At 41.4% G+C, this 17,892-nt stretch overlaps 1 protein-coding gene across 1 annotated transcript in view; it reads left to right on the top strand.

Moving 5' to 3' along the window:
- Window positions 1–2,293: 2,293 nt before the first annotated feature.
- The window catches only part of sh3bp5b (SH3-domain binding protein 5b (BTK-associated)), a 36,534-nt gene continuing 20,935 nt past the window's right edge, over window positions 2,294–17,892 (top strand). Inside the window, exons 1-3 of the mRNA XM_080737445.1 lie at window positions 2,294–2,617; window positions 4,778–4,840; window positions 9,305–9,433. Coding sequence (XP_080593571.1) covers window positions 2,543–2,617; window positions 4,778–4,840; window positions 9,305–9,433 — 267 coding nt within the window. The 5' untranslated portion in view covers window positions 2,294–2,542. The remainder of the gene's footprint in view (window positions 2,618–4,777; window positions 4,841–9,304; window positions 9,434–17,892) is intronic.

The following is a 17,892-nucleotide window of genomic DNA, read 5'->3' as shown; positions in this document are numbered from 1 at the left end:
GAATTGGCGCGACCTCGCCCTTTAGGGCGAGGTCGCATGTCACCCTGAGGTCGCATTCCACCCTCAGGTGTCTTACTAGTAGTCTAGAAGAGAATGTCACTGAGGATGACGTCAATGAGCTCATCCAGTCACACTGACATCTCATGGCCAGGGGCGTCACACCAATTTCTGGGCCCTGGGTACAAGGATTCACTGCGGGCCCCCCATGAATGTTAACTATTGAAAAATAGCAGATATACAAGCTCACAGCGCGGCACTGAGTGCCGCGCTGCGAGCTTGTAGATCTGCTATTTTTGAAAAATCGTGAAAATGTGTGCCAAGAAACCTATGTTTTCATGTCAGTGATGCTCAAACTTTTTCATGTGAAGGACCCCCCATCTCAAAATATTTAGTTCCAGGGACCCCCCAGAAGCAAAAGTTTAGTTACAAATGTTCACTTAAAAAATACATAATATTCAAAGATTTGCGCACATTTTCACGACTTTTCAAAAATAGCAGATCTACAAGCTCGCAGCGCGGCACTCGGTGCCGCGCTGTGAGCTTGTATATCTGCTATTTTTCAATAGCTAAAGTTACTATGGCCCCTCCACCTTGGGCCCTGGTAACTCAGTCCCACTTTCCTACCCCTTGTGACGCCCCTGCTCATGGCGCTGTTGGATATGGATAAGGACATTAGATAGGCTCTTGTTTGAATTGTCTAAAAAAAGATAGATATACCTTCAGTGACAAAGCATTCTGTTAGTTTATAAAAGACTGTGGTGTTCTTCTTTGTAACAGAACCATGAGTTCTGTCATCTCCAAACAAAGCACTGTGGTGATAAGACAATGATAGCAACACATTTTGAGGTGGCGCATGCCCAATACTGGGTCAAGACCAGAAGAATTTGAATCCCAATAAATTCCACAACTAAATAATTCTGCAGAATATACATATTTTAAATGTAAGTAAAATATAACATAGGCCTATACAACATTTTACAACATTGGGAACAGCTCAGAAAAGTGTCAAACACCTTATTGCTGCTGATGCTGCTGCTGCTGATAAATAAGGATAATATACCATCTGGCCTGTATTCAAAAGAATGTGTAAATCATTTACATAAAAACCTTTGAAATACGAAAGGCAAAATGTACAGTATGTATAAATTACTCAAATAATGAAGAAAATATTCATGTGATTAAGTAAAAAAGAAAAAATCTGAGAATGAGCGTGTGTGTGTGATGTTTCTATGGTCATCCAGCGCGGAGAGCCCTGCAGTAAACATCTTGGTCATAATAGTCTGGTGGTGACAGTTTAACTTAATTTAGAGGAAAAAGAAAAAAACTGCCACCCATAAACACAAAAACAAATGCTTCGACCCCAACTTTGACTGAGGTCATGTAGCATCAATCACATGTTGGTTGGTTTAACACTTATATATCTATATCTGAACCAAAGAGCTGTGAATTTTACAGCGACCCGCCTTGTCTTCAGGATATATACCAGGCTATACCAGCCTCAGATCACTTTCAACCGGTGTCCCTATATATTTTGGGCCTGTTGTTGGGGAAAAGGTTCAACTTAAAAAGATAGGCCTATACCTAATAAAAAATTGCTAAATATAGATCATTTAAGCAGCTCACAACCTGTGCCTTTTATTTGAGAGGTCATGTTCCAATGGATCCGGAATCAATGGGGTAGATTTATTCTAATTGTCTTAAAGGAGTAGCCTAGCTCACCCCCAAAATGACTTTTTTTCTATTGATTACTCACTCCTGATGGAGACTTGAGTTCAATATGTATTTTGTCGCATTCCCAAAACAAAATATTGATTATAGTAAATGTACACCCCCCCCCCAAAAAAAAATAAAATAAAAATAAATAAATAAATAAATAAATAAATATATATATATATATATATATATATAGGTCTATATATATACCAATTATAGGCTATTATTGAAGTCATTTTAGGGGGTGAACTAGGCTACTCCTTTTAAGGGTCACGGCTGAATGATGATAATAAATACCTAATTGGCTGAGCTTTAGGCATTTATTTAGGCAAATAGACGATTATAATATTTCATTGGTTGATTTAGTCAAGTCGGTGAATCGGTTACCTTCGTCATGCATTGGCCGTCTGGTGAGTGACGCGAAAAGGTTAATTGACGCTCCTGACGTTTTGTTTTGGGGGGTTGGGGTGGGCGTTCCGCAGGCTGGAGGGGGCGTTCCAGAAGCGCGCAGCACGAAGCACATTCATCATCATCAGTCCCACTCCCACTCTGTGACTGTCTACTCTGCTGAGCTCTGGTCTGGAGGACACCGTGGAAGGACGCCGCTGGCTCAGTCCGACCGTGGATATTCGTCAAGATGCTCCTCATGCACAATACAATACAAACATTACAATAAAACAAGCCTAGGCTAAACAGCAACAGCATCAACTAGGGCTCCTCCAGAAAACGAGGAATTTAACGTTTTCAACAGACCGTTAAATTACATTCGCTGTCAGTTGGTCTCGCCAGTAACGTCAGATAGATTGTCTTTGTTCACTCTCGCTGCAAAATGGATAATTTAAAGGAAAACAGATCCGATGAAGAAACTGAATACGAAGAAGAAGAGGTGGACCCTAGAATTCAGGTAACAAACATGCAAAAATACCATGCGGTGCGGTTTATTTATTGACATGTTGTCTGATGATGAAATTCATTTCCGAATTTCTCTCAATCGAGTCGAGAGCGCTGTGCAAAGCATGTGGGCTAATGCAAGAATAGCTTCTGTGCATTAATGGGTAGATTTGTTGAATAGTTCTTTTTCATTTGTTATAGACCTCTATGGCAATCCGAACTGCTAAGCGTTAAAGGGTTATAGGGATAGTAGTCCAGTCATTTTAGGCCAAAATTTTGTCCAAACCTAGAACAAATTGCAATAGTAGCAAACTCAACTGATTTTGTATCCTCAATATGTCCTTAGTGAGGGAAAAAAAGTCCCAAGGAATCCCACCGGGGCAAATGTGTTTTTTTCATTGTTTTGTTACCCCTATGACACCTACTCGATTGCTGGCAGGATCACTGACGACACTGTATTTCAGAGATTGTGGCGCGCTCAGATTTTGAGGTAGCTCAAAAGTAAAGATAGCATTTGATTCAAGACAATCTCAGGTTTCCAATGGGCCCAACCATGTCATGTTAGCTCATTGGGAAGAGGGCTAAATACCTAATGATTCAAAGTTAGATGATTTTTTTGGCGAGAGAAATATGGACATCATCATTTTTCAAATGGTCCCGTGACCTTCCACCTCAATATATGTTACTGGAAATGGGTTCCATGGGTGCCTACAAGCCTCCCCTATACAGACATACCAGATTTATGCTAATCCCATGCAGTTTTTGGCAAGATTCATATAGTGTTTTGCAGGCTGTACAAATTAGTCCAGTCATTTTAGGCCAAAATTAGGCCAAACCTAGAACAAATTGCAATAGTAGAAAACTCAACTGATTTTGTATCCTCAATATGTCCTTAGTGAGGGAAAAAAAGTCCCAAGGAATCCCACCGGGGCAAAGTTTTGAAAACGACCTATCTACCTTCACTTACTAATTACTATACACTACAATATAAAGGAAAAAATGACTGAAAAAAAAAACTGCTTTAAGTGGGATGTGAGGGGTCAAACTAGGGGTTTGTCATCATGCTGAATCCATTGCAGGCATTTGTTTTGCACAAAAAACATTCTGTGGGCTAGAAATGGCCTTAGAAAACAATACACATATGGGTGCGTTTTCATGTTAGTCGGAGGCCTTAGGGTTTTTTTTTCTCGTGCTAATCAGTCTAAAAGTTCAAAATTTTGCACAGATGTAGCTCAGGGCATGCTCTAATGATTTAGCTAGGGCGCCCGAGTCTGCGACCTTCGGGGTCACCACAGCACCAACAAAACTCTGAAAAGTCACTTTTCATCACTAAAGTCGATGGGAGCCCAACTTGGCCGCTGTAGCGACCCCGAATGTTGCAGACTCGCGCGCCCTAGCTAAATCATTAGAGCATGCCCTGAGCTACATCTGTGCAAAATTTTGAACTTTTAGACTGATTAGCACGAGAAAAAAAAACCCTAAGGCCTCCGACTAACATGAAAACGCACCCATACGTGTATTGTTTTCTAAGGCCATTTCTAGCCCACAGAATGTTTTTTGTGCAAAACAAATGCCTGCAATGGATTCAGCATGATGACAAACCCCTAGTTAGACCCCTCACATCCCACTTAAAGCAGGTTTTTTTTCAGTCATTTTTTCCTTTATATTGTAGTGTATAGTAAGTGAAGAGATAGGTCGTTTTCAAAACTTTGCCCCGGTGGGATTCCTTGGGACTTTTTTTCCCTCACTAAGGACATAATGAGGATACAAAATCAGTTGAGTTTGCTACTATTGCAATTTGTTCTAGGTCTAACCCTAAAATGACTGGACTATAGGGGAGATTCTTTAACTGCATTAAACCTGGGCTAGGCTACCTATTTAAGGCTACCTATTTTAATGTAGGTTAATAATAATTATTATTAAAATATAATAATAATGTTTACGTTTTCAAACCTTTTCAATATAGGCTACACATGGTTGAAACGGGCTCTTTTGAAACCATTGTTCTCCTATGGGTTTTGCATATAATATTTCAACATTACATAAGCTAATTCATTCCAGCTGTTGGCCTTTTCCCCACTAGTATATCAATATACATTTTTGGATTGCTTTCTCTCTCTCCCTCCACCTCCTCACTGTTGCTCAATCTTCTCCATACTTCTCCTTGTTCCAGGGAGAACTGGAGAAACTCAATCAGTCTACAGATGACATCAACAGATGTGAGACAGAACTGGAGGTGAGTTTATGGGATATCATATCACACGCACACTACATAATGTCTGGGCCAGGGACATAACTATTGGACCTTGTACATGAACTGTCCTTCACTGTGCAACTTGCCAACTTATGACCAGATAAGACATTGACAGCCAGTGAAATTAAACAGACATTTTCAGATGTATGATGCTCAATCATTACAATTAACATAAAGTCCTTCTTATCTTAGTCTTTCTTTATGGAAGAAGAAATATGTTCACATGTAATTATGCTTGTGTTAAGGTGTGTTAAGGTCTGGTGCTGTTTAACATTCACAGTGGACACCACCACAGTATCAAGGCAGGGTAACTGCAGCAATATTGGCTACCAATTGTGATCTACAGTACAATTACTTGAATTTAGAAGTTTAGCAGACGCTGTCATCCAAATTGCAAGGTTGGTGTGTACAGTAAGTGCCATTAACCTATAACCAATAAAACACAGACTTCGACCTTGGGAATCCAGTGTGTCCCTTATTGGTGTCAGCAAGCTCAGTCGACTTACATAACTCTGATCTTTGGAAGCTATTGGCCTATAAAGGATGATGGCTTACATTTCTTTGGGTCAGTCAACTTGTAAGACCTCTTGCAGTGTCTTCTCTTTGCAGGCCATAAATATCTTTAGTGCTGTACAGTTTGTAAGTCTGATGCACAAATGTGTGGTGTGTGTATGTGGGTGTTGGGGGGGGGGGGGGGGGGGGGGGGTTCTATATCAGTCCAAGCTAATTTATTATGCCAGTGGCATGTGTGGTGGTCAGAATTTGTCAACGTGCCATGCCTATTTTGGACATAATAATAATAATAATGGGTGGGAAACACAGAGGAGGGAGCGCACACCTGTGCTAGTAAGGTGCTGAACACCGCAGGCCACAAACCCATGGCCTACTTGTGCACAAGCAGAGCGCGCCACATAGTGTGCACTGCTGGCCTCATGTCCCTGATGTCTTCGCCCGTTAATGAAGACATTACCAAGAGCGCTCTTATATACCAAACTCTGCTGACATCATCACCAGGGCATTCCTGGTGCCTCGTTGGCTGTAGGTGTCACCTACATACATTCATTCCCAGAATCCCAGCCGTTTCAGGGCTACGGTCTTCAAAAAAAACAGTCACCTACATACGTACATAACCAGTTGCACGCTCTGCTTGCGCATGTAATAATAATAAAATCAAAGCTACAAGCTCTACAAGCTCAAAAAACACATTGTGAGCTTGTTGTCGTTATGCTATTTTAGTATAAAGTAAGGTTTAAGTGGTTAACAGGCTATTTGCTTGAAGTGTTTGTGTCCTCTCATGAGGAGGGATGGAGAGAGTGAACTCACAGCCTGAATTATAACAGCTTAGTTTATCATTAGAGCTTTGAGGTAAATGATCCTTTATTACCTTGAGAAATAGTGTTGAAAACATGAAGAAGGAGTCAACATCAAACTAACCTGCCTAAGGCCCATTCCCACTGGGCCAGATAAAAAAAGTCTCTTTCTCCAGATATTTTTCCATTCAAAGTGGATGGTAGATACAGATAAAAAAATATTTACCAAAGATAAAAGTATCTGTGGCAAATATCTGTGGTAGATATTTTTTTTATCTGTATCTACCATCCACTTTGAATGGAAAAGTATCTGGAGAAAGATTTTTTTATCTGATATCTGGCCCAGTGGGAATGGGCCTTAACTCTTATATGAAGGGCAGTCAGAGAGTTTGGATGCTATTAACATGTTGACGATAGAGCTAAGTTGATTATTTACATTTTTGCTGTTTACCCATTTTCTCCCCAATGTAGTCATTATGCCAATTAATCCTCCCCCCACACATTTGTGTGTTGTCACTACTGTTGTTGTATCCTACTGACTCACCTGCCAGTGAGGAGCCCCCACCAGGAGGATGTAGTCTTAGAGCCTCTGTTTTACTCCTCCCGCCCAACACTCCTGCTGACAGGAGTACGTTCAATGACAGAAATACCACCCTCCCTGCCCGGCTTCCCTCCCCTGAACATGTGTTCATAGTAGACCAGGGGTTCTCAAACTTTCGTATTTTAACGTCTCCCCTTAACTCTGACAGTGTACAAATGGAACCAAATAGAGTTACAGACTTGTATGGGTCCATTTAGACCCCCATAAAGGAACCGACAGTCCCTGGAATCCACTTTGAGAACCACTGTAGTAGACGCTCGACAAAGCTGGATGCACCGCGGTGGATTCCAACACCCAGCCTCCGCGGTGGTGGGCAGGCACTTAACCACTTGCACCCCCCGAATGCCAAACTGTTGATTATTATCTTAGTGATTATTCTATCAATTGCTTTTTTGAATAATCATAGAAGTACATTTTAGTTGTTTTGTATATTATCAATGAATCAACATGAATAATGTTTTACTCAATTTAAATAATTGTTTAAATCGATTATTCCCAAACTGTTAGACCGTACCCTATTGGACCTCATGGTCCGTTTATGTTATTGTATATTTAAAATACATGTAGAAACAACATCTAGGATGCCTTTTATGTCTGTGTATTGTGTGTGTATATTAAATTGAACATAATTGGATATGCTGTATATCATGTACTCAAGCCTGACTATAGAAATAATTACAAAGAAATTGGACAAACAGAAGAAATCCCCCATGTTTATTAATGTACTGTACTTCCCCCTTGCATGCAAAGCAGAAGTGCTTTCTCATGAAGCCAATGATGTTAACTAAACATAAGCTTGTTTTCATAACACACATGGCACTGTCATAACTTTCACCAGCGAAGAAGGAAACACTTACAAAATCAATTATTTCATTTAAATGGTTTATTTGTTATGGTGGAGTAAAAAGCCATTAGTCCATTAACTGTTGCATCCCTATAGTTGATGAGAAGAATTACATCACTGTTTGACCCCAGCTGTGTGAGGACACAGTGTCCGCACTGCAGCCGCCGCATCTCTGCCATCAGCAAGAGAGGAAGAGTTATGTTGTTGTCGGGTAGAAACCTTGTATGTCCAAAACAGTTTGTTTTTTTAAAAACGAACTGTAGTGAAAGTAGTGAAAATAGACGACCTACAAGCACACAACACCTCGCACCGCGAGGCGTTGTGTGCTTGTAGATCTGCTATTTTCATCAGTTTTGTGCGACAGTCTTGTGTGATGAAATGGGGCTTTGCTTTACGAAAAACATGCAAATTTGAAATTTGACGTTTTTCTGCCCGACAGTGACGATTAGAAGGGGATCACAGGAGTGATGGAGATGAAGAATCAAAGTAAATGCAACAGCATTAGTATTTTCTAGAATGGAAACTGTTGAAATCACTTTATTCTTGTTGGACAACATAGTCGTTTGATAAAGTAGAAGTTGGCTTTTATCCAGAGAGATAATACTGGATTGCAATGAAATAAAATAGAATAAAAGTAAGGATACAAAATGAGGTTAAAATGTACATAAAAATGAGGTTAAAAGGTACTGGTAAGACACTCATTAAAAACCTCTTAGCAGCAATGGTGAATGTGCAGAATTTAGAAGATACAGTATATCTACTGTATGCATCTCAGAAAACGGCTTCATCGTTCTAACTTTCATGCATATGTTTTATTTATGCTGTATGCAGCTACTTAATCTGTTCATCTGTTCATTGCGATCCTTTCCTATTGGTTCAATGTTTATGCGGAGTAGTGGGTAGTGGAGTAGTAGTAAAAGTATTGAAAATTGGACATACTCCAGGAAAGTAAAAGTACCTCAGAATTGTACTGAAGTACCATACTTGAGTAAATGTACTTTACACCAAGTTGAATACTCTCTCAGAAAGAATGAGGAAAACAGCCAGTGACACTGTGTTTACTGTAAGTCCCATGCAAAGCTGAGATCTTGTTCTTGTCTTCAAGTCACCATCCTCCCTGTGTTTGATCTAATTAATGCTAATGTGATTCTTGAATCTCTGTGATATTCAGAGAGGTTGAAAATAGTTATTTTAGGTCAAGCATTTATTTATAAATTCTTAGTTGTCAAGTGTGTTGAGTTTCCTTTGAATGTTCAATTTTATTGTTGATTTAATTAGCCCAGATTTTCCACCATGCCATTTGATGTAATTAAGCTAATGCGCTATATTAAATCTTTAATAAATCAAACTCTTGGCGCCCTCCCCACCTCCTCACATGGTCATGGTCACACACACACACACACACACACACACACACACACACACACACACACACACACACACACACACACACACACTGGACCTAATTATAACCATTAGCTATATCCTGTAAAAAAATATCTTAGTTGTCTACTACTAGTAAGTTTGAAATTGTATGAATTGGTTTTATTTTCTGTATGTCTCATATCGTGTCTGTCTTAACTTGCCATCTAAGGTTTATACATGTGGCCTAGTATGCTTTTATTTATCCGGACTAAGTTATTTAACCCAATTTCTTGGTTTCTCTCTCTTTCCTCTCCCTCTGCCATCAGGATGCCAGGCAGAAGTTCCGCTCTGTGCTGGTGGAGGCCACTGTGAAGCTGGATGAGCTGTTGAAGAAGATTGGCAAGGCTGTAGAGGAGTCCAAGCCTTACTGGGAAGCCCGGAGGGTAGCCCGACAGGTCAGCCACCAGGACACCATATACATTCTGCATCTGGGTTACGGAAAGACGTAACCCAGATGCAGAATGTATATATGCGGGAGGGAGGGAGGGAGGGATGGATGGATGGATGAGTGGGAAACTGGATGGATGAGTGAAGGGAGGGAAAGCTGCATATTCTCAGTGGGCAGAAGGGCTGATGTGGAGGTGGGGGGAGGTGTGATTGACAAATGAACAAGGATATAAAATGCCAGACCATTTAAATTGATTATTTGTAATTTGTTTTCTGTCTCTTTGCATGCTAAGCTATACTAAGAGTAGAAGAATCGTATCATCTTCAGTAGAGGTTTCTGTTGACAACATCAGCGGAGGATTGTACAATGATACATTCCCTTTTCTCCCAGTAAAAAAAGACATACGTTTGATCTTCATTCGCACTCCGCCTAATAAACCAGATTAACACGTAGCCACAAATCACAACATCAGTTAGTTGCCATGGCATCCTTTCTGCTTGAGATTGAGAATAGTGCAGAGGAAGTGATTAATTATTTGACACTGTCGCTTGCTTTGTCCCCATTGAGCCTGATGTGTGTGTGTGTGTGGTGGTGGTGGTGGGGGGGGGCAGCAGAATAAGCAGCCACCTGTGCTTCTAGATAAGCCCACACAGCTGTAAATGTTCACAGAGGAAGCGCAGGGATCGACTGACATGTGAAACCGTTTGAAAGGTTTCTTTGTGCAATTTGTTGAATTTTTCTCCTGTAATTATGCCAATGCTGGGTATTGGCAACTTGGGCTGGGCGATTCATCGATTTTGTATCGAAATCCTTTTTTTTTTCACCACTCGTCCCATAGACTAACACTATGAGGCTTTTCCTTTTTTTCCCCAAAAAAAGGGAAAGCTGTTTTTGTTCTGGTTACGTCATCGTGTCAGATGACCTTCCGAACCGGAAATAATTGGTGACCCATACTGTAAGCTAGCAAACAGCGCCAAAACAAAAAAAGTTGTCAATGTCGTAATGTGGTGGCCTGGACCACTGGCTATAAGTCGCAGAGGTCATCAAGCGGCATTAGATGTGTTTCAATCGACAAATCGATTTTGACTTTAATTAGGGTAATTATGGTCTGGATCTCATTAGAGCCCTGCACAGGGCAAAAAGTCCACTGCCCAGTCCTGCTAAAGCCCAATGGCAACACAGTCATTTTAAGTGGTCTCTTTTGGCAAGCTGATGGACTCGTTTGTATTGTGTACAGTAAATACAACACTTGCTGATGAGGGATGCAGGACTGACTGACTTCAGTAGATGATAGATGATCCTTTTTCACCCATCCAGAATGCCTCTGCTGGTAATCTCAAAATCATAAGCTAGCAGCTTGGAACGTTTGGAACGAGTTGATAATAAATAAATAAATAAATGGGACTCTAATCCAGCTCTAAGAGCTGAGCTGATTTTGTGAAGTACAGCACGATGCTATGAATACAGTATGTTTCATGAAAGTATCTGGAATTATGGCTTATGGCTTTGGTGCATTGAACATCAAACCACAAAGCTTCCCCATGGGAACTGAGATGGGGATGTAGAGTTTAGTTTTGGTTGTTTTGGTTCTCCTTACCTTTCAGCTCACCTGCTGACAGATTTATGTCTGTCTTTTCTCAGGAGGATGTGTGTGTGTGTGTGTGTGTGTGTGTGTGTGTGTGTGTGTGTGTGTGTGTGTGTGTGTGTGTGTGTGTGTGTGTGTGTGTGTGTGTGTGTGTGTGTGTGTGTGTGTGTGTGTGTGTGTGTGTGTGTGTGTGTGTGTGTGTGTGTGTGTGTTGAATATAAGGTAGTAGGAGTTTAGAGTTTGGGCTGTACTCCAAGCACGCTGAAATTAAAGGGTAATTCAGGCTAAATCTGCAGATTCTTCTGGTGAAGCAGAGCACTAATTATGTTCAAGATTATCTGGTGGTCAGGATTAAACTTTAATTTCCGGGAGCTTTAGTTTGGTGATCCCATATTTCATCCTTCGTGTCCCCAAGAATCCAATCCAGCCTATGAAAGTGCCCCTTGTTTGAACAATTTGAATGAGAAACATTTCAACAACAAGCCAGCTTCATCTTCAATCTGTATTTCTACACACTGATCTAAGTAAGCTTTAATGGGTTTCTCAAAAGCTTCTTAGAAAAGCCCTCTGTTTTCTAGATAATATGAGGGCCAAAATGTTTCTTGGAAAGCGACCTTCTAGATTGTTATCAATCCTTTCTCAGTTTGTCTCTCTTTGCTCGGTCCGCTCACTGCTAGCTAGACTGCAGTGGAGTTATTTTTGATCAGATCTATGTCTCGCTGCACTGCAGTAGCAGCCAAGCTCCTAATGAGAATCTTACACTGGCTGCTCCTGCTGCAAGGAATGTGATGAGTCAAGGAAGAGTTGTTCTGGTTAAGACTGTTGTGTTTGATAAAATACCTAAAATACTGATTAATTGTACTTCAATAATACTAAGATGTAAGAACTTACATCCAACTCACCCTCTACCATACAGATGCATGGTATTATTATGTATCTTGAACTTGTGGTAGATAATCGCTGTGACACTATAGTGTATGAAACATTTTAGAGGTGTGAACTTGGGGGTTTGTTTTACATCGATGAATGGCTGTGTGCGTGCTCCTGCGGAAAGATTCGGGATGGCGTGTACACGCTTGACACGATCAATTCAACACTGATTATACCGATAACTGCACTTCATGCACATTTCCTTTTTCTTTTTTTTTTAAAGAGCCGTCCTGATTTAGCCTATTAACACTACGTTGTTTCCAAGTGTCTGCATTGTGCATTCACTTGATGATGAGCACAAATTGCTTTGAAATCAAAACTGAAAACATTTATTAAGGCCAGCACACTTTATTTCCATTGGCATCATTCTTACATCAGTCTATGCAATAATATCAGGCTGAAACTTCGTGTACACCATACACGTGTCTGTAACATGTACAGTACCATACTGTATGTATCATAACATACTTAAGCCAAGACAATTTCCTTTATAGTTAGTTTTGGGACTTGGCAAGTAAAGAGATTATTATCCTTGGCTGTTTTACAATTTGGCCCTTGATCCTCACAGTGGAGTAGACCTTGTGCTGTGCGCTGCTATGAACCTACATGTAGCTCACCCCTGAAATTGATCTGGACAGTAAGAACATTCTGTACTGTGGGGGCTCTAAAATAAATGTTTTATGTGTGTGCTTTCTCCTGGTGCACATTTTGCAATTTGGCAATTTGTCCCTCATAGTGGTTAGGAGGATGGCGAAGGTTCATTGGCATCACTTAGTTTCCTGCCACGAATTCTGAAATGGACCAGCCTTGTTTCCTGTTTAATGTATGGTGGATGTGAAGGACAGGCGTGATTAGATCTTCCTGTTACAGCTGTCAGTCATGCTCAATAGCACTGTTGTGTACTCTTGTCCCATTATTAATCGTGCCAAAAAAAGAAGAGGAGAAAAACATATGTTTTGGGGAAGAGTCATAAATACACTTGATGTCTGCATTTCAACCATTTATACATATCTGTTTTAACCCAGCATCCCTTTTAAAAAGGTGTTTGTATCTGTCTTCTCTGTCTCTCCCATTTCCCACCGGTGGACCCCAAAAAGCATATGTGGTCTTACAAAGAATCCTTAGATAATTTCCCACATGTTGCAGTGTTTTTGGATACAGGAAGGTTTTCCTGGAAAGGGGTACTGTACCCAAGTAAATTTAGTTAATGAAAGACACAATTGTTTTGTACCCTGGAGGGTATCCTGGTCTGAAAAACAACACTAGTTCTAATGTTTGAAGATGGGTAACGGGTAATGTTATCACACTCACCATAAGCTCATGAATGCAAAATATTATCAATATCAAGCCTAGACAGACACAGAAACATTTATGACTAGGACTGACATTTATCTGATTGACCAGTGAATACATTTGATTCACTCTCATCTGTGTTAGCAAGCACATACTAATGCACTTGACACCATGGCCATCAACTGCTTTATCAGATAGACTGATGCCTGTGGGCAATGCTACGAGATGCATCTGTTGTTTTCCTACTCATTCTGTTCTATTCCATTTCTCATATCTTCTAGTCATGTCACTTGTTGTGTGATACTGCCTGGTGTCATCTTGTTCTCCAACCACCTTTAGTTGGAGTGAGACTCTCAGGACCACATGGAGGGTTGACTACATTCACAACATTATCTTTCACACTTACTTACACACTTAAAGCTATACTGTGTAAGATGCTCAACTAGTGGTCAGTAGCCCTATAGCAAACCGCGGTCGCGTCCGCGTCTTTCGGCCGTGTTTCGTACCTTCACACCCCCGCGTCTGCCTCCACCTCGCCGAGATCTATCTTTAGGGGGGTCCCTGGTTCCTGTGCGTTCAGGCATTCCGGAGAAACGGACTACTTCACCCTGCCTGGTAGGCGAGATTACCTTTTGAGTATAGAGACACACAGGCGACTACAAATATGGCCGCCATAGCGACCCCACTTCAAGATGCGCTGTGATTGGCCGGCAGTGTATAACCCTCGCTGTGATTGGCCGGTAGTGTGATGACGTAATTTTTCCGCGAAAACCGGGGCCCGGTCAGGATCATAGAAAACATATAAAGAGAAGGCTTTAGAAGCTGAAAATAACGGAGTGGGTGTTCTAAAACTTTAGCGATTTAACAGTTAGGACAATTTTAAGATTTGTTTTATAAAAAAAGTTACATGGTATAACTTTAAGGTACTCGTAATGGCACTTTAACACAAGATGACAGCTTTCCTAATCCACCCTCCAAATTACCCTTCCTTCATTCCATCCTTCCTTTTTTCCTCCCTAATCCCTGCACTGCTCTGCCTTTCCCAATCATTTATTGTCATGTTCTACTATACACCAACACTAGGACTGTTTTTAATATTGAGTTGGTATCAGTGAATTGTAAAGTCTTTGCACGCTCCCACCATATTGTAGTACTGATAAGTGCACATTATTTACTGCAGATAAGCAACAGCAGCAAGGAGTGTTGAAGGGCGGTTGGAAAACCACTTACTTTAACCTTGGAGTATAAAATACTAAACTGTTGTTGTAAAACAAACCAGACAGAGAGTCTATCCTGTAACAGGAAGACATCTAACTCCCAGGAACATGTTGTCCTGTGGTTATAGAACAGCCTCTCTAACCCCCAGGTACATGCTATAATATTTACATAATCTAAAACCTGTCAATTAAGGGTAACAGAGGAAGAACATTTATAATACTCACATTTTAGACACTTGTAAATCTCTATGGGAAAAATGAATGACCAATTTTCTTTTTGTGGCACCAGAAAACGACACTCACTGCTATGCCCTACAGTAGGAATGAAACGTGAGGAGTGAATTCAGCCCGGGTTATTGTAAATTAAGGTTCAGGCCACTCGTGGCATGGGAGCTTTTGGCTGCACCCCCTTCGGACCCCGCAGAGGTGCCGAAAGTCGGGGGGGATGAAGATTTACGATTCTGTCCTCGTAACTCGGACGTCGCTGAGTCGGCTCAAGCGGACTTCGCAACGCTCGAGTCGACACTGCGACTTGTTGGTTTTAGATTGCTCTGCGGTGTCTCAAGTCCACTTGAGACGGCGCCTCTGTGGTCTCCACCAGCCAAAAGCTCCAAAGCTGCAAGGGGTGTGAACCTTTACAATAACTTGCCTCGAATTCACTCCTCACGAATAAAACCTGTGATCTTTCACTCATGGAATGACCTATTTTGCCCCACATGTGTCCCCACATGCTCCGTAATAGTGCTACTGCATATTTCAATCACTAACCACTTTGAATGCACATTTCTTTCTGTGTGCTGAGTCTGCTGCTCTGGTCGCTGAACCCATGAGCAGTGTTCTTTGTAACATCATGAAATAAAGATTACTTCCATTTTACTTTCCTCTTTCCATGCCCCTCGATTATTTAGTTAGTTTTTGGAGAAAGTCACTCAGGAGTTTTCAACCCCTCAACGGTCCTGATCCAAACTCCAGCTCCATCTGTGCCCTGGTGTGGCCGACTCTCTTGGCATGTACTTCCAAGTCTCTGTGCCAGTAAATGTTACATACTCTCCTTTTTATAAACGCCAATGCTTGTTTTAATTTGTGCCATTCGTCAAATGGTGTGTAAGTGTAGGTATCACTTAAAAAGAAAAAACAAAGATCTCATTTGTCATGAAACATTACACTCAATTTAAAATCTGTTCTCCCTTTGTGTGGCTTAACATACAGTAGGAGATAAGACAGAAGGTGGTGTGTAGGTCCAAGACAAATAAAGAGTTTAGACAGTGGATGACCCCCCATTCATCATCCAATCCAATCCTGTAGCAGAACTTGTTACTGCCAATCACCTCTCTGCATCTGCAACAATGGCATTGCAGTGACTGAGGTCCTTTAACAAGAACTTATTTGAATAAATCATATGCCACAGGCTTCTCTGCCTTTTCTATACAGTATGTGAACACATGCAGAGGAATTCATGTTGACAGAAATGTGCCGTATGTACACATGCACGCACGCACACACACACACACACACACACACACACACACACACACACACACACACACACACACACACACACACACACACACACACACACACACACACCAATGCCAAGCTCTGCGGGACTAACATACGAACGGACGGACATACATACACACAGTCAGATATAGGAACGGTTAGCACCGCTGAAAAGGACGTCTTCTGCCTGGTGTTCAAGTTAAGTCCTTCATGTGAGGCTTTGTCGATTCACATACAAGGGGGGAGGGAGGATAACCGAGGGAAAAGGAGAGGAAGAAGCAATGAGCCAATATCTCAGTCCTTCAGACCATGGTCCTCTGAAATGGTGACAGCAGGGATTATTATTACTAGAAAGGCTTCGCGCCCTGTGGGCGCTCAGGCAGGACTGCTCTATATTTGATCAACATAAGGGGTTTAGGGGCGCTCAGGCAGGACTGCTCTATATTTGATCAACATAAGGGGTTTAGGGGCGCTCAGGCAGGACTGCTCTATATTTGATCAACATAAGGGTTTAGGTTTTAATTCAGATTAAAATGTTTTCAATACCTTATTGTCAATATCTATCATGAACAAAAAGGCACACTTGGTCGGACACCAATAACTCAGGAAACAGGAACAATTGTGTAAGGTGTCCAGTGTAGTCTGGGCTGACAGTCAATACTTTTGTACTTTTACTGACGTAGCCTATATGTTGAATTGAGGACTTTTGAGTGGTGTGGGGGTGGGGGGGGCTGTAGGCAAATTTGCGAGGTTGTTGTATCTAGACTGATTGATTGATTGAAGAGTTTAGCACTGTTTGCAATAGAAGACGCAGTTACAATACACAACATTGGCACACACACACAGTCCCATTTCGCGAGCCACCCGTGGGTCGAGACCCACACAGTACTTGGGAAACAATGCTTAAAACATCATACTCACGCAGCTTTATAGACGCTGTCTGTATCTGTGCTCTCTCTATCTCCGAGGCATGAAGGCACACTCACTCATTCACTCACTCACACACGCGACGCAAGCGAAAAGCGGTTGTCCGTGGTGTAACCTACTTATTATAACTCTATGGGTGTAACATGTTGAAAATTTAAAAATATCCGTGCCGTGTGGCAAGCGACGTCGCAAATGCATCATCCCAATGAGCAAACCTCCTTTGTTACAGAGGTTGAGTAGGTATCGGCGTTATGTCGCTGTACTGTCTGGGTATATAGGTGAAGTGAATGAATAGGCTATCAGCCTCTCACCAAATCTGTCATGTGTGCGCACTATAGCCCATGCAGGGACTCATGGGTTACGCGAGGCTACAGCAAGAGTGGACACTGTCTATTGACAAACTATTGGTCCCGTTTGAGCTACTCTGTTCTGTTGTGCTGGTCTCACTCTGCTCATTGATACTTTTACTTCAGTCTAAAATGTCCACCACTGATTTCACACGTTACGTGTTCACTTTCAACATCAAGGCAAATGAAATGGCAGCTTTTAATCTATGCATAAGGATAACACTTGTCGAGTTACGTTCTAGACTCGCATAGAAACACGACACATATTCGGTAACACTTCCCAACTTCAGGTCTCAAGTAAAAGTACAAAAGTATCGCTACCAACGTACCATGCTTGTTATTAACAGACTACACAAACGCACGTGTGTCTCGTCAAACATCGCTGTTTTTAGGTGATTCACACATCCAGCATAGAGGTTAATGTTGTACTTGGATCCATTCCACGCGCAATGTAAGTAGTGGGAGAGGGGTAGCCTATATTCCAGCTTACTGTCTCCCTCCCTCAGTGTTACCAGATGGGAAATGTTGAATTATCGTACCGGAGGCTCAGAATTATCGTATTTGACATGAAACTATCGTACACGGCCAAAAAAGAGAAATCACTCGCGTAAAAACGTAATTTCACCAAAAAAATGCGTCTTTAGTGTAAGAAACGACCTCGTTTTAG

The sequence above is a fragment of the Nannobrachium achirus genome (genome assembly GCF_963921795.1).
Source record: "Nannobrachium achirus genome assembly, chromosome: 2".
NCBI classification, from domain to species: domain Eukaryota; kingdom Metazoa; phylum Chordata; class Actinopteri; order Myctophiformes; family Myctophidae; genus Nannobrachium; species Nannobrachium achirus.
The sequence above is the reverse complement of the archived record's forward strand: the minus strand, read 5'-3'. Positions and strand labels throughout refer to the sequence as shown.